Source organism: Alosa sapidissima, chromosome 21 (genome assembly GCF_018492685.1).
Source record: "Alosa sapidissima isolate fAloSap1 chromosome 21, fAloSap1.pri, whole genome shotgun sequence".
NCBI classification, from domain to species: domain Eukaryota; kingdom Metazoa; phylum Chordata; class Actinopteri; order Clupeiformes; family Clupeidae; genus Alosa; species Alosa sapidissima.
Genome location: NC_055977.1, coordinates 6,310,317 through 6,337,816, shown reverse-complemented (window position 1 = coordinate 6,337,816; position 27,500 = coordinate 6,310,317). Strand labels below are relative to the sequence as shown.

Below are 27,500 nucleotides of genomic sequence, written 5' to 3'. Positions count from 1 at the left end.
ATTCCCGTGTCCTCGTAGAATCTCAACACACACACACACACACAGAGGTGCCGTTGTTTCAGAAAAGAAAAAGCAAAACAAAAAGGCTACAAAAGAAGTGCACCAGTCACACAGAGACCGTTGGAAACGTCAGGGAAAAGCACGGGGGAAGTTTTGCTGGCACACTGGAGGCTTTGCAGAGCACTAATCTGTTCGGAGGCACAACAATCCATTGTCCCTCCACCGGACCCTGCAAAAAACCCCACCAAGCCCAGAAGAAACAGCGAGAACAGAGAGGAGTATTATTAATGAGCTCGTATCACTGCGCCGGTGCGGCCTGCACATCCAAATCATTACCCAGCAACACAAAGCAGCCTATTTTTAGGCGTTCTAGTGCTTTTTTTGTCTCTTACCCGGCTTGTCTTGTTTGATAACCTTGGGTTCTAACTAGAGGGCTTATGGGCTGAGACAATGGGCTCTTTCTAGTGCTGTGTTCCAGTGATTTGCATGTTCTGTCGTCTGCCTGTTCTTAGTCCAGTGCTCTCGTTCTCTCTCTCTATCCAGCTTCTCCTCTCAGTGTTTCATAACTCTCTCACACCGTTGCTCACTTCTATCCTTGTCTCCTTTGTACTCCTTTTCTCTCTCTGGCTTATGTTTTCTCTCTCTCTCTATCTCTCTCTCTCTCTCTTTATGTGTCTCTCAACCCTTCCTGTCTCTCCTTCTTCATTCTCTTCCCCTTTGCTATTGTTGCTCTCTATTTCCCTCTCTCTCTCTCTCTCTCTCTCTTTTATCCTTGTTTATTCAGTCTGTTTACACTTCTCTGTCTCCTTTCTCCCTTGTTTACTCTGCCTATTTACACTTCTCTCTCTCTCTCTCTCTCTCTCTCTCTCTCTCTCTCTCTCTCTCTCTCACTTACCCTCTTCTCAGGCCCTTGGCTATTCATGTTGTATCCCCTGTCACCTCTGTCCCGTTATTCTCTCTCCCTCACACTCACACACACACACACACACACACTCCTCCCTCCATCCTCTTGTCCTCCACCTGACGGAGTGTCCCCCCTCCCCCCCTCCTCCCCTTCCAGAAGCTGCTGTCTGAGGTGGAGCTGGAGGTGACGGTGGACCACAGGCACGCCCATCGGTTCTGGGTAAACGTGACCACTATTTGCCCCCCCGGTTCCAGACCCACGGGCAGCAACAAGTGCTCCAACGTCAAGTCAATGCAGAAGGTACCAGAACAATACTCACCACATCATCATCTTCCTCCTCCTCCTCCTCCTCATCATCATCATCATCATCATCATCATCACACATTTTAACCATTTATTTATGTCCACATGAAGAAAATGGTACAGAGACACAAATGTTAAGGATGCAGTACAATATACACACAAACTCATGGACCAGTGGCATACAGCAGGTCTTCACTGTATCACTCAATAAACATTTATACTCAGTTCTTGTAGGTATAAGTAGCAACGTCTCCGCCATATGTGGCGGCTGCCAATAATAGCAGAGATGGCACAGTACTTTGCAAGCTGTTTAGCCCTCTACAAGTGCTTTCACACACAACTGCTCAACAGTGAAACTCTATGAAGCAAACACATATTAAAACTCCAGGAATCAGACAGATATTAGTCTCACTTCAGTCACACTGCTACCCTTCCCCACGTGATTATTACATACCTTACTACTGTTTTTGCTACATAGGCCAAGCTACTTCAAATTAAACATCCGCTACCAGCCTGTCCAAAGCAGTGATATAATGTTTCTTATACAACTAAACAGTCGTACTGTTGCTTAATTACTTGCTTTATAATGAGCACCACATTGTAGCTAACTTCCCACCAAAGCACTGGCCATGCATTTGTCTACTTAGCTCTTAGATTTGTGCTTCAACTCTCAGCTGTACCACACAGCATAGACCTCTGCACTGAATGTAATCAAATTCTGATTCCGTCATTCCGCACAGGGATGGGACTTAGGAATTAGGTCCTTAATTATTAATCCTTGAGGCTCTGATTTACCGGCAGGGATTGCCCTGTGTTTTTATGGCTTTCTAAAGAAACCTTTACTTCCAGCGAAGTCTCTTTATGCTCTCGGTATGACTGCCTCACTGCCAGTTAGGTAGTTATAGACTAATGTGAGATTCTTCCCACTGAGTAGGGTGGATACTGAGTCACGGCTTGTAAAAGTAGAACTGTGGCAGTGCTGTCAGTCAGAGTGAAACTCACCATGTTGGGTACCCCCCACACCGAGCATGGGCACAGGCAGTTTACAATGAGCAGGGGGGGGGGGGGGGCATCAAATTATTTGTGTGTGTATGTGCGTGTGTGTGCAAGTCCCCCTAATGAGATATTGTGCTGTGTATTGTGTGTGTGTGTGTGTGTTTGTGTGTAAGCCCTGACCCATGAGGTAATGCCCTGCCATGTGTGAGTGTGTGTGGTTGTGGTGGGGGGTATTTGTGTGTATGTGAGTGGAATTATTTGTGTGTGTGTGTGTGTGGGGGGGGGGGGGGGGTGGCACGTGGGTGGGTTGGCAAGGCTTTTGGAGTAGGTGACTTCTTGGGGTGAGTCACAGTAAGCACTGTCTAACACAGTAAGCAATGCATCAGCAGGACCAGGGCAGCCAGCATGGGCTCTCGCAGGGCAGAATGTTTTACACATCATCAAATCAAAAACTTGAAACTAGCATTTCAAATGCTGATACTAAAAACTCACATCACTAATACCGCCGTCCATCAGCATCACCCTCAATCATTGCCATTAAATCTCGAGCACTGCACTGGAGAATTGAGGAAAAGTGTGGAGTGGACTCCGGTATAGTGTGTATGTTGAGCGGCTGCCTGTGGATGTGTGTGCATGTTGTTGTGCTTTAGACGGGTGATGGTTTAGTCTGAGTACCAGAACCGTGTAACTCAGCTTACAGTAAACACAGAGCTTTTTTAATCACACTTTACTCCCAGGTTCAGTGTCTTCCTTAAGCCGATACCGTTACACCCGTGCGACGGGAATGTTGGAAATTGAACGCTCTAAAGAATATCTGGGTTCAGTCAATTGAACATGGAATTTTAGAACCCTACATTGTTGCGGAATCTTCTGTTAGAATGTTCAAAAAAAAGTCAGAGTACCAGACCCGTGTAACTCAGCTTACAGTAAACACAGAGGGTTTCAAATTCCACTTTACTCTTGGGGTCAGATGGGATGCACACACACTGTGATCTACTGGTACCAGAATCTCAAACATCTCATTAACTCAGTCCAGCCCTACTCTCAGCCTCTCTGGTTACGCACTCTCATAATGGCTATTGTGCGCTCCCAGTGACCCATCCCTGTAGCGCAGCACAACACCGAGCAGAGTGGACGACACTTCTGAGTTAACGGAGGAGGTGGGGGGGGGGGGCAAGGGAAGGAAAAGTCCCTTAGACCTTTTGTGGACGCGAGGTTCAGGAGAGGGAGAGGCACTTGGCCTCGGATGCCCCCAAGCACGAGCAGGGATGGGCACGACCCAGGGGAGATGACCGCCTTTGTGTCAGCCACACACACACAGACACACACACACACACACACACACACCTCCCCCAGGGAGAAAGCAGTGGATTTGATTGTGTGTGTGTGTGTGTGTGTGTGTGTGTGTGTGTGTGTGTGTGTGTGTGTATGTGTGTGTGTGTGTGTGTGTGTGTTCGTGAGGGGTGCATGAGGGTTTGCTTGGGATGTGTGATTCCTTTGTGATTAGTTGACTCAAAGCATTCAGAATTTACCGGAAAAAAGTCGCTGACACATAACAGGCTTTCAGGCATGTGTGTGTGTGTGTGTGTGTGTGTGTGTAAGGGTCATACGGGCTTGTGCGGACTCTGAAGCCTCATCGTGGGAGACGCTGTTTCAACAAAGACTCGTCCTGGGGCTTCTCTCCTGTTTTCTTAGCGAACACGATCCCCACACATATCAGCAATGGCCATCCTCGGCGTTCTACCGCCCGGTTCAAATGAGAGGCTCTGTCCCCCTTGCCAGATGGATGCGTCTCATCTCAGCTGTGGAATTTAATTTCAGTTTAATTTAATGTCTCATGAATGTGCCTTTTTTTTTCCTTTTGCTTTAGCCTGTAGATAGGGCTGTACAGGAGTGTGTATGTGTGTGTGTGTGTGTGTACGGGAGTGTATGTCTGGGACATTTTGAAGTTCAGCAGTTCAAGAGCAGACCAAAAACAAGCTCACTTTTAAGGTGAAGATTGCTGAGCAGTTAGAGGCCTTGTTTGAAGATGTTTGCATTCCAGGCAACTTTTTTTTCTTTCTGTGTGTGTGTGTGTGTGTGTGTGTGTGTGCACGCACGTGCGCATCTGTGTGTGTTATGTATGCTTATCTGTGATGGTATCTTTAAGTACACATTTGATGATTGTAACATGTGGTACTGCACACACACTTCTGTGTGTGTGTGTGTGTGTGTGTGTGTGAGTGTGTTTGTGTGTGTGTGTGTGTTGGTCTGCATGGGAGAGTGTCTCTCTGATGGTCTCTGTAAGCACACGTTTGATTACTCTAACATGTGGGACTCTGTGTGTGTGTGTGTGTGTGTGTGTGTGTGTGTCTCCAGGTCTTCTTTAACATTACGGTGGGGATGACTAGCTGCCCGAGCGAGGGTCTCGAGGATGATGACGTTGCGATATCAGTGCAGCCCGTAGGCTTCAACGAGTCCGTCGCCGTGACGATCAAACAAGCCTGCAGCTGTCAGTGTAGCCAGAAGGGCGGTTGCCTCGACGACGCTGATGACACAATCGCCGGCACCGCTTGCAATGACATCAGCGAGAACTCGGGGCAGGTGTCGACAGATGTGTGCCGGCCGTCGGAAGGCTCCGGAAAGATCTGCAACGGAAGAGGCACCTGTGTGTGCGGGGAGTGTGTGTGCGACCGCAGCAACCTGGGCACAATCTACGGGAAATTCTGTGAAATGGATGACTTCTCCTGCCCTTACGAGGAAGGCCTGCTGTGTGGAGGTGTGTGTTTGTTTTTTCTGCGTGTGTGTGTGGGTGTGTGTGTGTGTGTGTGTGTGTGTGTGTGTGTGTATGAGAGAGAGAGAGAGAGAGAGAGAGAGAGAGAGAGAGTGTGTGTGTGTATGTGTGTGTGTGTGTGTGTGTGGGAGAGTCGGTGTGTGCTTTTGGCTATGTGGTCAGTGTAACCTTGAGGGCTTGAGAGTTGCGTTTCGGTTGCTGTTTCTCTTTCAGCCCTACAGTATCTTAGCTAAACCAAAGATATGAGTGTGCGGAACCCTGTGCCTTGCAAGTGCAAGTGCCAGCATGAAAGAGTTGTTTTGTTGTCTGCTGTTGCGACTGGTCTCCAGATAATGAGCTTAGCAATCTGTCACCATTCAGATGTTTGGCAATTCCATCATCAGCCAAAGAAATCCTTCTGGGAAGAATTACTGTAATACTGAGTTTATAGGGAAGGGGAGGTGTGTGTGTTTGAGAGAGAGAATGAGAGAATGTGAGAAAGAGAGATTCAAAGAGGGGGCTGGTACACAAGCTGCTATAAACAGACAGGGCTTTCTAAGCAAACATGATTTAGCGCAGGCTTAAATAAACTCTCCGTTGCCTTACTTCTGTGTATACAGCTTTTATGCAATAAACACTGTTTTCTCTCCTCTCTGTTTATGTGTGTGTGTGTGTGTGTGTGTGTGTGTGTGTGTGTGTGTGTGTGTGTGTGTGTTTGTGTGTGTCTGTATGTGTGTGTGTGTGTGTTCGTGTGTGTGTTTGTGTGTGTGCGTGTGTTTGTGTGTGTGTGTGTGTGCGTGTTTGTGTGTGTGTCTGTGTGTGTGTGTGCATGTTTGTGTGCGCGTGTGCGCGCGCGCGTGTGTGTGTATGTGTGTGTGTGTGTGTGTGTGTGTATACACAGGCCATGGACAGTGCACGCTGGGGGAGTGTGTTTGTCAAATAGGGTGGACAGGTGAGAGCTGTGGGTGCCTGGTTTCCACGGAGACGTGTCAGCTCAGCGACGGCCAGCTCTGCAGCGGGCGGGGCCGCTGTGTTTGCGGACGCTGCGTGTGTGACGACCCCCAGTACTCCGGAGAGTTCTGTGAGAAGTGCCCCACCTGTTACACCGCGTGTCAAGCCCACTGGTGAGGACCTGCACCCACTCTCTCTCCCCTCGGAGCTCTCTGATTCGTTAAGGCATCTGTCAATCACGTGCAACCCTGGGCAACATACTATACAGTTTGAATAACAGTGAAGTTTGGGGGGAAACAAAAGCACATTAATCTTCAGGGAGAAGAATGCAAACTATCCAACTGCTCCCTAAGAAGTACAGATTAATCGTACAGCTATCGAGTGCACACATGCGCCTTCAATTTACCCTCAAGTGGCTTTAAATTGAAAAGTCATGGCCACTTCTCACTGCACGGCTAATTTATTTGTTTGTCTCGGTCTGTCTCTCCCCCACTTCCTGTCTCTCTGTCATCCACTCATCCACTCTACCTTCCTCTTCCCTCTTTCCCACACTGACACTCACGCAACTTTTCTCCTCATTCTCACTCCATCTCTCCCTCTCTCTCTCTCTCTCTACCATCTCTCTCTCTCTCTCTCTCTCTCTCTCTCTCTCTCTCTCTCTCTCTCTCTCTACCATTCTCTCTTGCTCTCTTTCTCTCCTTCTCTCTCTCTCTCTGTCCTTCACTCATCTCTGCCTCCTCTCTCTTTCCCACACTCCCATCCTCGCTAACCTCTGTCATTCTCCCTCTTTAATCTCTCTCTTGCTCTTTTTCTTCTCTCTCTCTCTCTCTCTCTCTCTTTCTCTTCTCTCCCACACACACTCTTTCATGTCTCTCTCTCTCTCTCTCTCCGTCTATCAGGATGTGTGTAGATTGCCATCTGACCAATGGCCTGGGCCGGGGTACTGCAGAGCAGTGCAACAGGACCTGTGCACCCGTGGTGGGCTACGTCGATGACATCACAGGTATGCTGGAACTGACCGCTGTTGGTGACCGTCACCAAACTAATGGTTGCATGCGGTGGTAGCGTAGTGGCTAAAGAGCTGGGCTAGCATGCAGTGGTAGCGTAGTGGCTAAGGAGCTGGGCTAGCATGTGGAGGTAGCATAGTGGTTAAAAAGCTGGGCTAGCATGTGGTGGTAGCGTGGTAGCATAGTGGCTAAGGAGCTGGGCTAGCATGCAGTGGTAGCGTAGTGGCTAAGGAGCTGGGCTAGCATGCAGGAGCCTGAAAAGTTGTGGGTTCAATTCCTGCCTTCCATCGTTGTGTAATGGACAGATTGTGTAAAGATGATTTAGACTGAGGGAGTGCTGTTATACTATATATCACCACTTGTGGAACACCTGTTGTCCAACCAAATTATTAGCTGCTGAACACTGTATGTAATTTCAAATATACACAGGAGAGATGTTAAATTCCTCGTGCTATAGGTAGGGCATTTCACACAGCGGCCAATCAACAACCAAGCCTATGTATCATCAAAACCAAAATCACTAACAAGTCACCAACAGAACAGCCTTCAAGAGCATTTCGCTGGGGTTATCAAGCAGGCACCTTCTTTCATAGGCGTTTTATTGAATCAGGCCCACGACACCTCCAGAAGGCTCAACAGTGTTATCTGGCACCCCGGAATAAATAAATATGTTAAAGTGTGAACTGTGACCCCTGTAAAATGAATGACCTGACACAGGAACACAGTACACATGTCCCTGTCACTGAAGTTGCACAGCAAGTGGCTAGCACCACCAATACATTTTCTCTCAGCAAGCACACATGCTGATATGAAGGTCACCCATCTTATACTACAAGCCAGAGATTCTCTGGGGTTTTTTTTTCCCACAAGTTAAAGTCGAGTCTCCAGTCTCTGAGCATAGGTCCAAATCAAGTCCCAAGTTTAACAAGTCTCAAGTCTTTGATCACTGGTCTGTATTATGTATGGGTTTTTGCCTCTCCTGTGTGTAGAGTTGAGAGAAGACTAGGCCTACCTCAGGTTTCGAGACTTCTCTGATGGGCAACGTGCACTTCCTCCTCTCCTGTGCGCAGAGTTCAGAGAAGACTTTCTCAGGTTTAGAGACCTCTCAGAGGGACTGTGTGTTCTGCCGTATTCTCCTCCTGTGTAGTTCAGAGAAGACTTTCTCAGGTTTAGAGACCTCTCAGAGGGACTGTGTGTTCTGCCGTATTCTCCTCCTGTGTAGTTCAGAGAAGACTTTCTCAGGTTTCGAGACTTCTCTGATGGGCAACGTGCACTTCCTCCTCTCCTGTGCGCAGAGTTCAGAGAAGACTTTCTCAGGTTTAGAGACCTCTCAGAGGGACTGTGTGTTCTGCCGTATTCTCCTCCTGTGTAGTTCAGAGAAGACTTTCTCAGGTTTAGAGACCTCTCAGAGGGACTGTGTGTTCTGCCGTATTCTCCTCCTGTGTAGTTCAGAGAAGACTTTCTCAGGTTTAGAGACCTCTCTGATGGACTGTGTTTTCTGCATCTGCATCTCTGATGGACTGTATTTTCTGCCGTTCTCTCCCTTCCTGCGCGCAGAGCTGACCAACGCGCTTGGGAAGCAATGCCTGTACCCCAGTGCTGACCGCTGCCACTACCGGTTCCACATCGGCGTTGAGCCTGGCAGCCCCCAGCTGCAGATCAGCAGACAGCCAGGTGAGAATGTTTATTTAACGTTTATTCATTTAGCAGACAGCCCCCATGTTCATGCCCCAAGAGTGTAGCACTGTAGCTGCCTAGCAGCTCTAGCTGTTGGCAGCAGCAACTCGAGCTAGATAGAACCGTTGTTTTAGTTTTTTTTGTACCGACAGTACTAGGTGACGAGAAACAGAGATCTATGTGAAAAATGGTAACCTAACAATTAGGATTTGCTTTGCCTACACTGCTGTTTGGTTGTCCCAAACTTTGAGACGATCCATACTCGCATTAACGGCTCCCACACACAGCTGCGTGCATCGCGTTGCTGGAGACGCATCCCATTCACTTTAAATGGGCTCACGTGATCCGTTGCCGAACTGAATTGTGGGTCCGTCGCGTCGCGTTTCTCCTGCTGCTCGCGTTGAGGAGTTCAGCTGTTGCTGCACCGACAGACGGCACCGGCCAATCAAGCCAATTTACGGACGGCACCAACCAATCACATTACGGTTTTACTTCAAGTCATTTGCATAGCTACCGTCGGGAACACCCACTGGAATGCGTTGACGGAACGCAGCTGTGTGTGGGAGTCGTAACTGAATCTTATCAACCCGAACTGCGATGTTCCAAACAGAGTGACAGGATGCAATGCCTAATAATCTCACTGCCTTCGGCATAACTGCTAACAGTGCGCCTAGGCCTACTGTTAAACACCTGAAAAATATTAAGCTTCTGTTTTCTTTTCATGACGAGCACTAGGCCTATATGCTTAAATGATTTATGACTGAATGGAACGTTGCGTTTTTAAGCTCCAGAACTGCTTATCACGTCGTGTGAGAAAGTTTACACCAATCATCATCTTCTAATGTATCCTTATGTTAAGATGTCCATTCTCTTTGCCCTAGGCTATCATTTGTGCGCGAAGCATGTTTCAATTAAGACAATACACAAACTATTTTTTATTGTTGTAATATTGAATGAATTTCATCAATTTCATTTCATTTCATGAATAAATTGTACGCACAGTGCATACAGGATTACGGCTGGCGGAACCACTGACCAAGGCCACAGTAGCCTGTGAACCTCTGATTTTCAAAGGGAAATCACGGCGAACGCAAGGGCAACTCTTCTCTTCAATTTCCCTTCCAAATTACTTTTTATTGTCTGAAGACATCTATCGCAAGAATCTAACATTCTAACAGCAACAGCAAAGCAAATGCAAGCTAACCAAAGTGCAGTCGGTTCTCCCGCCATGGTTTTTGAAATCACACACCTGCTGTATCTGAAGCCCCACGCACGCATAATAAGGCCTACGACTATCACTCTACACGCCCCCTGTTGCACGTCACAATTTAATTTACTATAGCTGATCCTGCCTTCTGGCTCCCCAAAATGCCGCATCATGTGAACAGATCAGCAGGCCGGCAAATTTTCACCTCGCTTTCAGACACAAAAAGACGGCGAAAAGACGTCTCCTCTTCCCGCAAATTTAGCGGGATCTCTGTGTGAAAAGGCCTTATGTGTGCTCTTAGTGTGTGTGTGTGTGTGTGTGTGTGTGCTCTTGGCGTGTGTGTGTGCTCTTAGTGTGTGTGTGCTCCTAGTGTGTGTGTGTGTGTGTGTGTGTGTGTGCTCTTAGTGTGTGTGTGCTCCTAGTGTGTGTGTGTGTGTGCTCTTAGTGTGTGTGTGCTCCTAGTGTGTGTGTGTGTGTGTGCTCTTAGTGTGTGTGTGCTCCTAGTGTGTGTGTGTGTGTGCTCTTAGTGTGTGTGTGCTCCTAGTGTGTGTGTGTGTGCTCTTAGTGTGTGTGTGTGCTCCTAGTGAGCTCACTGCTCCTAGTAAGTGTGAACACTACCCCCAGATGGGTTAAAGGCAAAGGGAAAATTTCAAATAAGTTAGTTTAACTTATGCCTGTAAAACAATAAAACAATAAAAGCCAGTTTTTACAACTGATAGTCCTGTATTAGATTACTGATAGTTTGTTTACTATGCACTTGGTCAAATATTACCTTCAAAACAAAGACACGAAACACAGAAATACTTATAAAACAACTTTTGTTCCTCTCTCACTCTGCGCCCTACCTTCCACGGCTGATGTAGGAAACAGCGCTGGCCATTGTGTTCCTGTGTCTCCTTTCCCCCTGTTTCCCTCATCACCCCCCCCCCCCCCCCCCAACGGGCCTGTCCTTCCAAACGCTCTCTCTCTGCAGCGCCTGAGCCAGGTCGCCATGGCAACGCGCGCAAAATGTCAGTACAGTACTTTGGCCCCTTTGTGCGCGAGAGGTGGGTGGCACCGATCCAAATGCAGCACCACGCTGGGCCTTTCGCAATCCCGATGATGTAAAGATCGGTGGGAGAGGGGTCCGAGGGTTTCGCCGCGGGGTCGAGCGCACGCCGAGGATGTCACGTCCACAAGCCCTCCGCGACCTAGAAGGTCCAAGCTGCTCAAGAAGAGCGAGAGCTTTTTGGAGGGGTTTTTTTCCTGTCTGTTTTGTCTTTCTTTTTAGCGTTCCCCCTTTTCTTCCCCTCCTCCGGCCCGGTGCTTTTGTGAATGGGATGTGAAGAGCCGTCAGGGTTTTTGGCTGCGAGGTTCACTGGAGTTCACTCTGTTTTTTTTTTCCTCCCGTGGGTTCACTCGCGTTCGGCGCTCAAGCTGGTTTTCAGATCAGCGCTGCTGAGAGATTCGGCCAACCCTCTCCCCGCTGCTGAGAGCAGGATCAGCTGCCCCCCCCCCCCCCCCCCCCATTTCATTGAGACACTTGAGTAACATGCCTCAGGAATAACACACTATGGTACCATGTATCAGATAATTATTCAGAACCACACACACACACACACACAGACGTACACACACACACACACACACACACACACACACACTTTCCACACACACACACACACACACACTTTCCACACGCGCACACACACACACACTGTATTATGCACATTCCAACTACAAGTTGAGGAGTCAAGTAGGGAGTAAGGAGGAAGACCTTTAAAATGTTGTTTTTTTGTACCTGGCGGTGTTCTTTCCCAGAGTGCTTATCAAGCCAGCGGTACTTCGTCACCTTCCTGAGTGTGTTCCTCCTGACGGTGGTCCTGGGCCTGGGCATCCTGGCCGTGCTCCGGATCTTGCTGCGCCGCCGAGATAGACCCCAACCGGACAACCAGAACCAGCCGCTGGACACCGGCAAGAAGGTCGGTGCCGGTCCACTCTGGGTTCATGTGCATGTTGGTTTTGTGTTTTAGTATTTTTTTTGTAAAACCTGTGTATATTTCTGTATTTTTCTTTCTTTCTTTCTTTCTTTCTTTCTTTCTTTCTTTCTTTCTTTCTCTCTCTCTCTGCCTCTCTCACTCCCTTTTCTGTGTGTGTGTGTGTGTGTGTGTGTGTGTGTGTATGTGTGTGTGTGTGTGTGTGTGTGCATGATCTATTAATATGCTTAATTAATTTGTCAAAGCTCTGTGTGTATTTGTCTGTGTGTGTTTCTTTACATTGTTCTTTGTACTCACATGTGTTGCGGTCGGTCTAAAATGTGCCATGTTGTGTAAGCCTGTAGGCACTGTAAACAGTCTATATCATGTTACATATCTGGTCAGAGCCGACGGAAGGACATATGCTGTTGACGTGTCCACTGTGACCGCAGTTTCCTTTTTCTACCAGTAGAGGGCAGAGTCCTCCAAAGAATAACTTTAAAAGCTCAATAGCTAATATTTTTAAAGGAATAGTCCCTGATTCTAATCACTGCTCACCCGATTGGATACATCTCTGCTGTGGTGCTCCAAATACCACAATAGAAGAGTCATGTGGCTTCATCCTCTTAGTAAAACAAAACCATAAGGCTCTTCCTGTAGGAATCTGACCACTTGACCACCCAACTTACCACTTTTTTTACTCTGGTGTGTCTCAAGGGAACTGTAACTGGGAACAGAGTCCCTTTAGACTGAGTGTCAGACGTTCCAGCCAAGTGCACAAGTGTCCAGTGTTTCTGGTGCACTGGACAAGGAGGTGTATTTGTCTGTTGAGTTCAAGGGACCTTATTTATTTGGTGGGCAAAGCGCAAAATTCTCATGCATGAACTACAACTATTGCAGAGGGAAAATTCAAATGCAGAGGGAATATGCCAAGGGAAGATTTCCTTCAGGACAAATAAGATAGTTTAACTTATGCCTGTAAAACAGTGTTTCTCAAAGTCTGGTCCGGGGACCACTGGTGGTCTGCAAGCTATCCCAAGTGGTCCGCGAGCAGACATGGTAAAATATAATATCTTGCAATGTTGAACCAACTTGTATGTAAATCCAAACAGTTCTGCAACATGCCTATGTAAGCTACGCCAGTTTAAATCATATGAATCCTCTGACACAAAAAGGAAGGTGAGTAGGCCTATTGTGTAATATACTGTTGTAGTAGGTTTACTCTTTCTTTTAGCTAGTGGTCCGTGAGGTTTTATTTTTATTGTTTAAGTGGTCCTTGGTCTGAAAAAGTTTGAGAAACACTGCTGTAAAACAATGAAACAATAAAAACCAGTTTTTACAACTGATACTACTGTATTAGATTACTGATAGTTTACTATGCACTTGGTCACAAATGACCTATTGTGTGGCATACAGTACAGGAGCACTGAGCTGACTCATCACTGTCTTGCCCATGGTGTTCATCTAGCAATCATTGCCCATGGTGTTCATCTAGCAAACTGACTTTGTCTAGATATTCAATTCGTTTTAGTTAAGACTTAAGGCTTTGCACTTTGCCCATGATTCAAATTAAGGGACCCAAACGTCAAGTCTTTCACCAACAACAACAATGCCTTCGAGGCCCTTGTCTAAGATATAGGCCAACCATAGGAAAAAAAACAAGAACACGACGAAGGTAACTAACCATTGTTTTGTCTAACAGGACCTCTCCTACGCTCCAACAACAAACGAGAAGACCGTCACATACCGGCGAGACCATAACGTGGAGCGTTCCGTGGAGATGCATGTGCAGGTGCCCAAGATGCCCCTGGACGACATGTGGCAGTAGCACAGGCTGAGGTGCAGATCCAAAGGGGGGCAGAAGGGCAGTTAGCACAGCCATTAGCGGAAGGACTTGGCGCCTCTCACGCGGCACATGACTCTACTGTCTGTGGAGGGACACTGTCTGGGACCTCACCTTTTGTCTAGTTTGAGTAGTTTAGTTTGTCTCAGCACTAAACTCGTTGCGGTACTTAGTCTGTTCTTGAGTTCCAGTCTGTTCTTGATTTCAAAAGGGTAGAGTATACTTTTTCTTCAAGGTTCGATTTTTTTATTTTTTTATTTCAGTGTTGTTTTTTTGTTGTTTGTTTCTTTCCCTTTGTTTGGTAGCTTCTTGTAAATGTTTTCTCTGTGGTAGAGTTTGTGACCTATTTAAGCTTTTGAAAGATGTTGTTTTATTTATAGTTTTTATACACTACACTTTTCAGCTGAGCATTATTATTGAGATGGTAAAGCACAGTGACCGAGGAGGACCCAGACGTAGACTTACCATGTGTTAACTCGCCACCTAGTGGTAGTTGATAGCACCACCTCATCCATCATACACCGGGAACTCAATCCAGCAATCTGCCTCACACAACTTTTCAATGGCTTACCCATGATTACTAGGTTCCATTTAGGTGAAAAAATCATTTAAAAATTGTTTAGGAAAGTTGCCCTGCCCTTTATAATTGGATATACATTTGTTAGCAGTGGATACGTAAGTGAGGGCCTATGCTTGCGTTGCTGAAAATGTTTTTACATTTTAATTATTGACCTGAACAACCGCAGACAGAAGGTTTAGTGACATTAACTAGGATTTTGCCTTGTTGTTCCGTTGTCACATACAGCTGTAGGCAATAAAACGCAGCCTCTATAGTGCCACAGAATTGGCGTTATTGACATGCAATGCATGTCCACACGGACAAGATTGTTGGACTCTAGCAGTAGGCTATGTGAAAACGGTGAAATGTCACATGTCATGTCAGTAGGCTTAAATGTAGCTGTTCCTTGTCCAGGTACTTGCAGCCACTGTTGGATTCCCTATGGTGTCTCCCGATGGCCAAGGCTATGAGATAACTGGATTTGTTTTTCATTTTTTCCTTTTTGTTCTGCTCATAGTTGGAGGTCGTGTAGTTTACATAATCACCTCATATCCGACTAGAGCAAGGACCTGGTACGTGTTTGCATTGATCTCTCGTTTATCGAATGTTCTTTATCATCAGCCTACGACTTGATTTAGGTACGTAGAGTAGGGTACTTGCTCTTATCACACGTGTTACTGAGTAGCCTACATTGGTTTCTGTCGAAGCCAGACTCGTCGATATTTGTTGTGTGATAGTCAAATATTTAGTTTAACTGGAATACGTGAAAATGGCCCAGGGCTTTGTAGAATCAAGCGCCTACACTGGAATTTGTATTCTAGGCGTAAGCGTGACAACGCACTTGAGTCGTGTGGGTGTGTGAAGGCCTACATATGATGTCTTGTACTACTGAAGAAGATCGGTGAAATCACCTCAGGTGTGGCGAGGTGTGAGTAGGCGGTAACAGAGACCTCGTGGGGGAAAACTTCCTCTTCGTTTTTAGTAACGAAAACCTAGTAGCTCGACCAATTCCGAACTAGACTGGTGGGAGTCCGCTTCCTTTTAGTCGCAAAACCGTAGCTTGAAGCGGAGATGTTCATTAGACTACCACTTCCGACCTCTCTCACCACTTCTCCATCCTGTGTGAGCTTTCTGCGGCCTCTTGTTTGATGACCAATAGTTTACCTTTTTTTCTTGTTCATCTCTAGTTCAGGACACTAATGATTTTATGAGTTTTGATTATTTATTTTGTTGTCTATTTTTCTTTGTTTTGTGTTTTTGAAGTATTTTGTATGTTGTGGATTATACATTTGGTACGAAGCGAAAGCCATCTGGTACGAGACAGCAATGTTTGTCTATTCTGTTCATTGCAATAACTCGTTTGCAATAACCCCCCCAAAATGAATGCCCTGCAAGACACGTTGACGAGAAACAGTTAAATATTGATGTTATTAGTACGCCAAATCAACCACCTGTAGGTTTTGTTACATTGTCGGATTTATTGTTAACTGACACCTGACCAAAATGGGAAGAAGGCAATCAGTCTTAGGCGACGTCGGCCCATCCCATAGCCACCATTTAATGTAGATCTGGGGTTAACATCTCCTTTTCATTTAATGCGCATTCATTTTGTAACATTTCCAATATCGTTTTGATAAAACGCTACTTCCTTGCAGGTGTCTCTGGAACAACAACCCAGCGACGCTAAATGCATGCGGCCTCATGCATAGACGCATTTACGCATGACTTATTTGATCTAATTCTGAATAGTACAATACATTTTTCATCGTTTTCGGATTTAATTTGTAACTATAGGTGCTTGCGTCTACAACTGTAGCCTGTCTGACACCGCTTACTTTAAAGTCCAGTAGTGTGAGATTACGCATGGCATTGCACAAAGAACATCATTTGACATTACATTTTTTGTTCAAGTTTTTGTTTTTTGCATTCACAATCTGTAGTAGGCTACGTCGTTAACTCCGCTCAGCATGATTAATATTTCGTTTGCCAGTGAGACACTTAAAGCACAATTAGACCACAAACCAGGGCATTGATAATATTTGTTTAACTTTAGGGCATTCACATGGCACTTTCCATCTCCTTCAAATAATATGATTTCAAATAATATGTCTTGATGTTGCTATGAAAAAGGTGAAATAAAATTATTGTTGAAATTAACTCACTGAATATTGTGTTTAATTACCACTGAATATTGTGTTTAATTAAGTCGCCTATGTTTCCAAATATAGGCCTATCTCGTTTGATCACTCTCTCTTGGTCTGTTTTTTTTCTGAAAGGTCTACTCTGAGCCTAAAATCATCGTGAAGTGACCTTTTAACTGGTGTAGGCTAGACTGGTATTCCCCTTTCCGAAAAATTCCCATCGTAGGCCTATAAGATACTTAGGCTGCATTGTTATTGGTTTTGTAGTTGATATACAACCATACTTTCTACATCATTTACGTTTGTTTAAAATGAAGGCTAACGGATTTGCCAATTTACTCTTATTTAGTCTGGGCCGGGGGATACTGAACAACTCTTTTTACAGAAACGTATTGAGAGCTCGGCTGCACATTTTCTGTTGGGACACTTGGGGACGCCATTTACAAACGGTTGCTACTTGGGATTCCCAAAAGTGAGCCGGAACTGTTTGTAAGACAATTCCAACTTCTTCAAGTTTTAACTTGGGGACTTTACTTTTTTTTTGTCTGAGCGTGAATTATCAAGTCTAATATACGTAATACATGTACGTTATTAATTCAAAACAGCATGTGTGGTTTAATTTAGTACATTCTTTTTGCGTGATAAAAATGTAGACACCAGCCACTCCGCAAAATACCGCATTTCCTTCTCTTAACAAAACGACCATATATCCATGTGCTATTATGATCAGATACCACAGCTTAATTGTGACAAAGCTGCTGCAGAGTTTCTATACAACTATGATTTCTTTTTTGGCTGAAATAGCCTACGTGAAGTCGAGTCGTATTATCTTTTTTTTTTTAGTCTCGGAACCGTGTAAATTATTTTGTGGCGGTGATACGACTATAATTGGGCACGGTATTCCTTTTTCTCTTAAAGGTTAAAGGCTCTATGCCTAATCCATCGCTTCTAGAGAATGTAATTTTGTAAGAAATGCGATGGCCTATACGGGATAGGCCTGGTGCGAAGTGTTATTTTACAATTTAATGTGTCAAAACTTGCATAATGAAACCAATTTTTTGCCTGTTCCAATAATGAAAGACAATCGATAACAAACTGATTATTTTTTGTTCATGATGTCTGTTCAGAATTTGACAAAATATTGTTGGAGTAGGCTAACACATATCGACAAAGCAAAGTGGTGCGTCTAAATTCTTTGCACCCAGCTGATTATCTGACGTCCACGTTTGCGCATTCAAAAGGCTACATATTAGAGTGGCTATTTTCACATTTACGCCTTCCATAATACAGATTTATTTCTATCAAAAATGATAATAATTAACCCTAAATCAGATGCTATCTCTTGGGCGTTACTTGGCACGGAGATACATTGAAATAGGCCTGCCAGCAAAATTACTGAGCCTGTCTTTCTGCATTAACATTTTTCTGAGCTAACACGCCTGAACAATCTTTGGCCATACAGTAAAACTATTAGGCTACCATAATTGTTTTTGTATATATTCAGTTCAAAATGAAACAGTCTTTCGACAACTTCTGTTTCTTTTCCACCTTCGTAGGCTACATAGAAAAATAACTATTTTTGTGTTAAAATGAATTTGGGAAACTATTTCATGACCAAACTGCAGCCAGTATATTTTTTTAATCAAATTAATTGTCTCTATTTGTCATAATAAAGTTTTATATTTGTCAAATTAATTGATTTTGCATGCCTTTAAAGTATGTTAGAAAGATCAGTGACCACTACAAAAACTGTGAAAATTTTAATCTATTTAATAAACTTTTCTAAATGGGCAGGTAGCCTTTCAGTGTACCAGTCAATGGAAAATTGATATCGGTAAGGTCAAAACCATAATGACTTTATTACAAGGCTTTAACCAACGATCAGTGTTTTCAAACATTTACATGCTTAAATTATAAAAGCAAATAAAACACTCGAACGGAGCTCTACAATTCTAAAATCATAAATATAATTCCAAAGTGCGACTCAGACTTCAACGTACAAGTCCAATTCATGGATAAATAAATCAGAACCAACCATATATACAATTTCAGGCTTACCCCTAAACGATAGAGAAAGAGAGAAAGGGAAAAAAAGCAAAAAGTCAAAATGCACTCCATAGAACAGCAATGCACAAGAAAATGAGCCTACTGTACAAAACTTGTCTCCTGAATTAACGCCGTCGTCTCATCGCCTTCAATAGCTATATTTCACGCCTATTTCTAGTTGTATATTCATCTGCGGCCTCTGGCAGTCCTTAAATAAATCCATAGATCATACCAAAAATATCCGTTAACCATACAGTTAAGACATTAGTCATTCCACAACTAAAGACAAAAAACTCTGATATTTTGACCAAAAGACTTTTTAGCTTGCTCTGATGCAATCACTGGCATGAAAAAAAAGGTTTACTTAGAATGTTCGAAAGTAAAGTGCTGCAGTATTGTAGGCTATTGAACGAAAAAAAAAGAACAGAGGTTAAAATGATCAAATTGTCAAGACACCCAAATATGTAGTGTAAACATTTCAAAGTCTTCTCAAGTTAGCAAGTTTTCTTCGCTGATTCTTCCTGAACTCGTAGGGGAGCGCTGCTTTCGTCTTTACGCTAAAGTCGAAGGTCTTCTAAACAAATTCATGCTCGCAATAGATGTGGTAAATCATTTTGATGAAAGCTTGAAGAGACCGTATACTCTTTTTTTTTTTTTTTTAGCAAAATGGTTTCTCAAAATTGAGAGAGCGTGTCCTCAAAAATCTATGTCTTCTGTTAAGTTCGACTTTTCCAGTAGTTTGTTTTTGTCAGTGCATGTGCAACATTTCAGTGTATATATATATGGAGTCTGTATGGACCTCTAGTTGATTGCATTGTGGCCGTTCAATCCCGCCGTTTGGACGGAATCATTTGGATGCATTAGGTCAGGAGTATGGCACGATGGGCTACCGGGAACACTCTGCTCACTGTCGGTGTCGCTGCCCTTTTTACACCCGTTCCCGGATCCTGGTTCTCCCGCACCTCCCGCAGTGTGGGTTTTCACGTGTTTGCTGAGATGGTCACTGCGCATGAATCTCTTGTTGCACACCGGGCAGGCGAACCTTTTCTCACCGGTGTGTGTGCGGAGGTGTCGCTGCAGCTCGTCGGACCTGGTGAATCTTTTCCCACAGAATAGCCAGTTGCACACGAACGGTCGCTCCCCGGTGTGCCACCGCAAGTGCGCCTTGAGGTGAGACGTCTTCCCGTACACTTTCCCACAGCCCGGAATGTGGCAGCTGTGCAGCCCTTTCCTGCGCAAGCTGGCACCCGCCGGACCGAGCCTTTCCGCCTCTTGGCAGTTTGGACAGTCGCAAGTGGCTCTCCCTGAGTAGCGCCGGGCCGAGGACCGGGGAGACCCCGCGAGAGAGACCGCAGGAGAACCGGACATAACAGAGCCGTTTGCACCTGTTATTGACGTGGGACTCGTGTCCGGGTAGGCAGCCGGCAGCACCGGTTTGAATCCGTCCATCATGTGCTGTCCACCGCCGAGAATATGAGGCGACGGACTGGCACTAAAAGCGGAGTGGCTGAGCGTGGTGTAGTCGGAGTTGTACCCTCCCAGGGGAGAGTGAAGCGAGGTCTGAAGCGAGGCGCCGTTTGTGCCCTGAACATCAATCCAGCTTGGCCCCATGTCCCACGCCCAGGCCGATGTCCCACCGGTCCCCACGTCCCCGGCGGAGATGCCCGGGTGAGCGGACTTAAACCACGAGTCGTACGGATGCGCAACGGTCATCCTCGGATAGATACCTTGCAAGCTGTCAACCGAAGTATGTACCTTGGAGATAAAGACCGACTGTGGACTGGGTTCTTGAGAACCATTTGTAACAGAAGATTGGAAAACAGAGTAGTCGTTTCCAAACGGGGTGGTGGATGAGTTGGTCGTTAGCGAGAAAGCGCTGGACCCCGGAGATCCGTTCACGCAGAAGGAGTCCGCCAACCCAGCACCACCCCGTGCTGCTCCCGACACTCCGAACGAGGGGAGGCTCGAGCCGAGGCTGCAGCTGCTTGGGGCGGCTCTTTTCCACGGGTGAAATCCTTTTGCGAAAGACGAGGCACTATCCGAAATAGATGATGCAGAGGGGCTTGGGCTCCCGATTTTATTACAGGTTGCAGCTAACATGGCCAGAGGAGTTGATCCTAACCTTGGTTCTTCCTAGACGACAAAAAAAACACAAAACATATTAGACTTCTGAACTGCATTTTGACTGGAAAACAAGAAAATAGTAAATAGCCTATATAATGTTTGGCGGCGATGATAAGGTCTAGCATACAAGAATCCAGAAACATTTGTTATGAAACTACACTATGCGTCATTGCAACAAAAACACTAGCATAGGCTTCTCATTGATTATAAACATTGAGAATGAAAAGACATACTTGTCTCCAAGTGAAGTAAAAGTGTTATATTTACCAAATTTCGTTAATTAGTTTGTAATCCAGGTAGACAAGTAATAGGAGACTCGAGGATAATCAGAAAAGTCGCTTCTCTGAATGGACCATACAACAACAGTCTAAACACAACACAATGTGTTTTTAAGAAAAACGCACAAAACAAGCGCAGCGTATGAGCATATAACCTCACTCACCCCTAGAAGTGAAGTTGCCATCTCAGAAGTGTGCTCTTTGAAGGATGCCTTTGCATTTATAAGTCGGCTCAGTGTTTTTTTAAGATGTGTGCCGTACAATGATGTTTTTCCGCCCACCCCACCACAATTGTAGTTCTTCGCTGGCTTTGAAGTGCCGCTGTGATACTTGGGACCAATCAGAAGTCAGGAAACTTAGGAATGCCACATTCTCAGTGTGATGTCATCAGCTTCAAACTAGTTCCCTCGTATAGTTTTCTTGAGGGTTAAAGGGAAAGATAAGTCAACGCTACTTTATCTCAGGGCAATTTCAACCATGCTAAGAAATGTTATTCCACAATCAGGTCACCTAAAATACTTTACTTTATAAGTAACACTTGACTGTATACAATATTTTCAGTTGCTTAGACATTTCAATGCCAAATTTTCACCTGTGTGTTTTCTTTATTTAAGAATAAGAATAATGTACTTATTTGACTTGATAAATATGGCTAATTCGGTTTTCCTTGACTCTCTGTTGTACCTCTGGCAAGTGGCTCGACAGGCACCTGGATGTGTGGCCTGAAAAAGCCAACACACAAAAATGATGAGCACTCCCCCAACTATTCCGCCTCTGGGCGAAGGGCAGCAGCATGATAGTGATGTAATAAATATGTGTGTTGCTACTGTGAAGAGGGATAGGAGGATAAATGTCTGTCGCGTCCATTTGAGGCTCGTGACTCGGAATGTTGCGAGGGCGTGGCAGGCCAGCCCTAGGGGTGGAAGGGGGTGGGCACGCGGAAGGAGCACCGCTTCACAAATAAAAAGGAATTAACTTCATCTCAGTTGTCCCGGCGCTTCCATCACATTCACGAGCAGCTCAACTGTTTGTTTAATTCACCGGCTGCGCAAGAGAGTTGTTTGTGGGCTATTGGTTAAAGGTGACAAAGGGCTGGCGGGTCAAAACTCATCCCCTGATTTAAAAAAATAAAATTAAAATAAAGCTCAACGGTAATGACCGGCAGAGGGATACTGGAATATTGTCATTTTCAAAATGATTATCATTATTCCTTCATGTTTTTCCCACGTTTCAATATCTCTGTATAGGCTAATAATTCCATTCCCCAATGCAGAATATCCTTCAAGTCACCAAATATTTTGACAGCTTTTCGGAATGGGAATTTTACAAGGTTCAATCCCTGGGTTGAGAAAAATATAACGAAATTCGTTCAACGGCGGCTGGGCTACGAGTTTATTAAGTTTAATACATTTCCTTCAGTAACCTGTCACTGCCCTACCTTTTTCATCACCCAAGCCTTCATTAGCATGCGCCGCGCGTGGACGGCATGCATTTCATTTGAATTTCAAATTTAATAAAGCGACAGCCTCTAATCACGCGCAGTTTTATTTGTTTGATATTACGGTGTATCTTGACCGGGCCCGCCGCGCGCCTTGACCAGCTCGATCATTACAGGACAGAAGGAAAAGTTAATTAAAACGCGCGCGCAGATTCCTCATCCGCTCATCTGCCTCCCGCACGCCGGCGCATCTCGCGCTTTACAGCGCGCAATGATGGATGGACCGCCAGATTAATTTCACTGTTACCTCAGTACATACAAGTAATTCACCTCTGGACTATTGCATGCATCAAAATGTACTAAGGCTCCCCTGATAAAAAACAATGCAATTTTTGAACCAAGCTAAGTTGTGTCGTAGCCTAATTTTATGTATGTGATCAGCGCTGTAATACAACCTAAAATTAATCGAAAATGACTCATGGGCTGTTTCCGTGTAATTCACCGTAGCATGTTATTTCTCCGGTAGGCCTATATTAATTTGGAAGGGTATTTGTGGGTTAATCCCACAGTGTGTTTCTTGGAAAGTCACTCATGTTTAGGCTACTGTGGTACCTGGGTAAAACAAACAAGTGTAGCTAACAGTAACCTAATAGATTTATGTTGTTGATAATATTAGGCCATTTCAAGTGGTAAGGTATAACTGTGATGTTTGGTGCCCTTGTCACAGGACGACTGAGCAGACGATGACAATGCATCTCCTGCAGACGGCGGTCTGTGACAGCAAGGTCTGTTGTGCCATGCACCATTTTCTCTTAGCTAAGCTCGGTCATCTGTAATGATAAGTAAGCTACACTATAACTGCGAGTAACTGATAAATGACAGTTAATCACTTTAGGAATTTATTTAGACTTCGGAGGACTTCAGTGGTAAGGTATGCTCGATGCGCCACGACTGGGTCATAGTTCAGAAAAACTTTCTTTTCTGGTGTTAATTATAATCTGTCAATGGAAAGGGGCTTGAGAATTCACATTATTCTATTTAATTTAACAATTTGCTCACTATGTGTTTTCTGCAGTGGAGCAACGTTTCAAAGTTCAAAGGTTAGTTTACAGGTTGCTTTCTTCCGGCTGACCTGACTGTAGACCTATCTGCCGCCCAATGGAACAGATGTTCCTCTTTTCAGGCATTCTTTTCCCACACGTATGGTGTATATTGCGCTTGTGAAATCCCGTTTGAAACCTGTTCCATTCGGGGCCATAATAACCGCATTAGTTCGGACCATCGAACACGGACAAAACGCGCCAAGCATCGCGTGCTTTCAAATGAGACTGTGTGGAGTCTGAAGAAAGAGCCACTCGGTTCTAGTGTCATGAAAATGACGGTGGAAGCTTTAATTGTTTGGTGTGGAGGTTTGTTTTGCTGTTTTTCTCACTCTCTCTTTTCTTTTCCAAAAAAAAAAAAAAAACGGTTAAAACGAAGCGGTTATCCAAAGGGGCACTTGCTGAAGAAGCCCTCCACGGCGAAAACTGGAGCAATTACCCGCCAAGGCAATTAGCTAGCCATCACAGAGAAATTAGCTCAATCAATGTTGCGTGAAATATTGGGAATTATTTTGTTCGGAGTATCAAATGCAGCAGTTGTTTTCTCCAACGTAGACACCACATCATATTTGAAACGTGCAATAATTATGTAGATCTAAAATTAGAACCCATAGGCGTTGAGAGGCAATTGGCCTTGAAATCCTTGGATTGAAGCCATAGTTTCCAAAGGTGCTTATTTCTCCTAACACTGTATAATATTTAAAATGTGTATTTATAATGTTTCCACAGTTATACATTTAATTAAAGTTAGTCCACCAGCTCTCATGTGGCATATAGGCTTACAGCTCCTCTCACCAGACATTTAGCTCACAGTCACTAGCTGGGTTGCATCATTTAAGGTTATTTACAGTAATTACACAAAGACAGATAACTGCAACTGAGCATGACAATAAAATAGGGAATTTACCAAACATTCATTCATTGTGCAAATTATTTAATGAAAAGTGACTTTTATGTGTAGGTAGTATACATTGTTTAAATATTTCTGTTGACTCATTTCTCCTATTAATTAAAATGAGCACATTTTTAGTATATATTTTATTATTATGTAGAATAATTCCAGCTATTCACATCTGTATTCCACTGTTGAAGCATTTGATCAGGTTACAGGAACTGCCATACCATATTATCCAAAAATGCTGCAAGTTTCCAGCGTGGTTTTTGTCACTTATGCATATTTATTTTTACATAGTGTTTCATAGTGTTTACAAGCCGTGAACACGAGTGTGTTACATTAACCACACAGATCTGATACTTCCCAAAAACATGTGTAGCATTCAGCATCTATTAGAGTTAACTTCATGTCAATCAAGAAGGGCTTGAACCAAAGTGAGTACACCACAGGTGTGTCCTTTCTTCTATCTGTTTTTTTCTCTCTCCCTTTCTTTCCTCTCCTTTCTTTCCCTCTCTTTTTATTAGGGTTTTGGCAGAACAAAGGCAATCTGTCCATCAGAGTTCCTGGATGTTTGTAAAGACACAAACAGGTCGAGAGAGTGTGTGTGTGTGTGTGTGAGAGAGAGAGAGAGAGAGAGAGAGTGTGTGAGTAAGTGTGTTTGTGTGTGTGTGAGAGAGAGAGAGAGAGTGTGAGTGAGTGTGTTTGTGTGTGTGTGTGTAAAGTGGAGTGCTTAGGATTAGCCTGGACCGGCGGCTTCCTGTAATTATGCTCTCCTGAGGGCCTGTTCCAGTGCCTCAGGACATCACGGCGGAAGTTATTCGCTGTCTGTCAGCGGTGAGGAAAGGGGGATGAGAGAGAGAGGAGGGAGGGAGGGAGAGAGTGATGAAGGGAGAAGGAGGAATGAGAATACTGTAAGTCAGGGGAGTTTCAGGGAAAAGTTAATACCTGCTGGTTCCAGCATGCACAAGTATATACAGCCATGTGGTCATATTAAAGTCACAAATAAAACTTAAGTGTGAAGGTACATCTGTTACAAGTAACCATCTACAATGTTTTTTTAGTCACAGTGGGTGGTGTGAACCAGTGTTAGGTGAGAATTTATACAGAAAATAGTCACTATTTTTTAGACCCATACCCCATACTGTGGTTTTTAGAAAAGCACCACATTTCTTTTTTTTCACAGTCTTTTAATTTAGTCAGAGGTAAATTTAGTAACGGCTACTTTCACTCATTCTTATTGTAAAAACATGCATCCTTTCAAGAGCGTAAGTGAATTAGCATCTCGACCCTAAGAAATCCCTGAGGAGAAAGGAAGTCAATCTCTCTCTCTCTCTCTCTCCCTCCCTCCTTCTCTGTGTCTCTCTATTAGGTTTATTTCTCATATATTAACTGGTCTCCTCATTGTTTTTAATCAGACAGCGACTGTCGGAGCAGGTCGTATTTCACCCCTGGCATTGGCAGGTTGGTGAGACAGGGTCGTCCCATCCAGGGGTCACCGCGGGTCAGCCATCATCAGGATCTCAGACAGCGCTACAGACAGCCTCGCACCTCAGTAATATAATTACAACACCACTAAACAGGCCCCACTGAGGTCATTCTGCATTCATATATGCGAAACACGCATGCATACATGCATGCTTACTATACATATATGCATGTAAGTGACATATATGACAAGGTCCTTATTACCCCAACGGCTTCAACTCATAGGCCTACATCACACAACTACAAGTATGTAAACTAATTACACATATATTTGTGTATGCAGGGAAAAGACCTTGTCCTGATGACCTGATCCCCTTCCGCAAGGGCCTTTACATATCCTCACATGACCATACCGCCCTTCGTACAGTATGATGTCCATGCAGTGGACACACATACATGTAGCAATGACAAGGTCACTATGGCTTATAAGATTTAATGTCAGGGTGTTGCTATAAATTACTCGTGAGACAAGGTCCTTTCCCTCCCTTGCACCATCACAGTAGATCACTCGTAGCCCTCTTTGTTGAAGTCTTAACCTCTGTGGCTTTAAAGCGCCGTTACCCTCTCTTCTGCGTGGAATGATTGAGACCAGGGCAGGAGTGGTCAGTGCAAGTACAGGTGCTTTGGTGTCATCTGTAATCACTGTTTTGATGGGCCTGTCAGGTGAACAAAACTCCAGGCACATTTAGGTGGAAGGTGTGAGTATTATGGGGCCATTTTTAAGTGCAAAGATTGAGAGTGTATTCTTGTGTGTGTGTGTGTGTGTGTGGTGTCTGTGACACACAAGCAAGCAGGAGCTCGCTTTGAAATGGCTTCCCTCATCTTCTATTTGTGTTGGACATGAAGATTTACAATGCAAAGTAGTTCTTAGAGTCCACTGGTCTAGAAGTAAGCTATAACTCATATCAAGCTCATATCAAGGGGTTGGGAGGGGAAGTGTTGTGCCTTTACTTTAGTATTTGTATTCTATTCTATTCAGTTCATAATGTATGAGGACTTATGTACATGTGTTTCCTATATTGAACATTGTACAAATAAATTACTATATGTTTAAAAATGTGAAAATAAATAAATAAAGATGTGGACAGAGAGAGAGATACAGTTGTGGGCAAAAAAAGCAGACAAAATGAGAATGAGAGAGAAACAGACAGAAAAGAGTTTGTGACAGCGAGAGTAATGGGAGAGGGAGAGAGTAACAAAAAGAGAGGACAGAGTGAGGGAAGAAAGAAAAGCAGAGAGAGGAGAAAGGAAAGAAGAGAGAGAGACAGAGAGGGGGGAAAGAAAAGCAGAGAGAGAGGAGAAAGGAAAGAAGAGAGAGAGACAGAGAGGGGGGAAAGAAAAGCAGAGAGAGAGGAGAAAGGAAAGAAGAGAGAGAGACAGAGAGGGGGGAAAGAAAAGCAGAGAGAGAGGAGAAAGGAAAGAAGAGAGAGAGACAGAGAGGGGGGAAAGAAAAGATGCAGATCAAATGAGAAGGACTGAGTGGCAGACAGAGGAGTAAAACAGAGGGAGAGAGAGAGAGAGAGATAGGGAGAACTGAACACCGACAGAGAGAGTGAAAGAGGTGAGAGAAAACACTGACACACACACAGACAGATACACACACACATACAAAGAGAGAGAGAGACACACATACACACACAGACAGATACACACACACACATACAGAGAGAGAGAGAGACACAGACACACGCACACACACACACACACGTTCCCCAGCGCAGCAGTGCAGCGCGGTCTCTCTGGCTGGTGTAATCACAGCTTCTCCAGCGTCGGTATTGACAGTCTTCCCGTGTGGGCCTCGTCGGCGCCGCTCTCCAAGGTTAAATGGAATTGCAGTTT

At 44.6% G+C, this 27,500-nt stretch overlaps 2 protein-coding genes across 3 annotated transcripts in view; one reads left to right on the top strand and one right to left on the bottom strand.

The window, feature by feature from the left end:
- Positions 1-16,311, top strand: part of itgb8 (integrin, beta 8) — a 29,880-nt gene extending 13,569 nt beyond the window's left edge. Inside the window, exons 9-15 of the mRNA XM_042076935.1 lie at positions 1,061-1,204; positions 4,562-4,961; positions 5,857-6,079; positions 6,806-6,909; positions 8,471-8,587; positions 11,598-11,758; positions 13,455-16,311. Of these exons, the coding sequence (XP_041932869.1) occupies positions 1,061-1,204; positions 4,562-4,961; positions 5,857-6,079; positions 6,806-6,909; positions 8,471-8,587; positions 11,598-11,758; positions 13,455-13,580 (1,275 nt within the window). The 3' untranslated portion in view covers positions 13,581-16,311. The remainder of the gene's footprint in view (positions 1-1,060; positions 1,205-4,561; positions 4,962-5,856; positions 6,080-6,805; positions 6,910-8,470; positions 8,588-11,597; positions 11,759-13,454) is intronic.
- A 1,857-nt stretch (positions 16,312-18,168) lies between these two features.
- On the bottom strand, positions 18,169-21,011 carry sp8a (sp8 transcription factor a). 2 transcript variants are annotated; one of them, XM_042076762.1, is made up of 3 exons: positions 20,908-20,991; positions 20,733-20,808; positions 18,169-20,474 (listed from the first exon to the last, which is right to left on the bottom strand). In XM_042076762.1, the coding sequence occupies exon 3, from the start codon at positions 20,439-20,441 to the stop codon at positions 19,143-19,145; it is 1,299 nt and encodes a 432-aa protein (XP_041932696.1). In that variant the 5' UTR covers positions 20,442-20,474; positions 20,733-20,808; positions 20,908-20,991; the 3' UTR covers positions 18,169-19,142. The 2 variants fall into 2 exon arrangements, with proteins under 2 accessions (XP_041932696.1, XP_041932695.1); XM_042076761.1 differs by lacking the exon at positions 20,733-20,808 and having other exon boundaries at positions 20,908-21,011.
- Between the last annotated feature and the right edge of the window lie 6,489 nt (positions 21,012-27,500).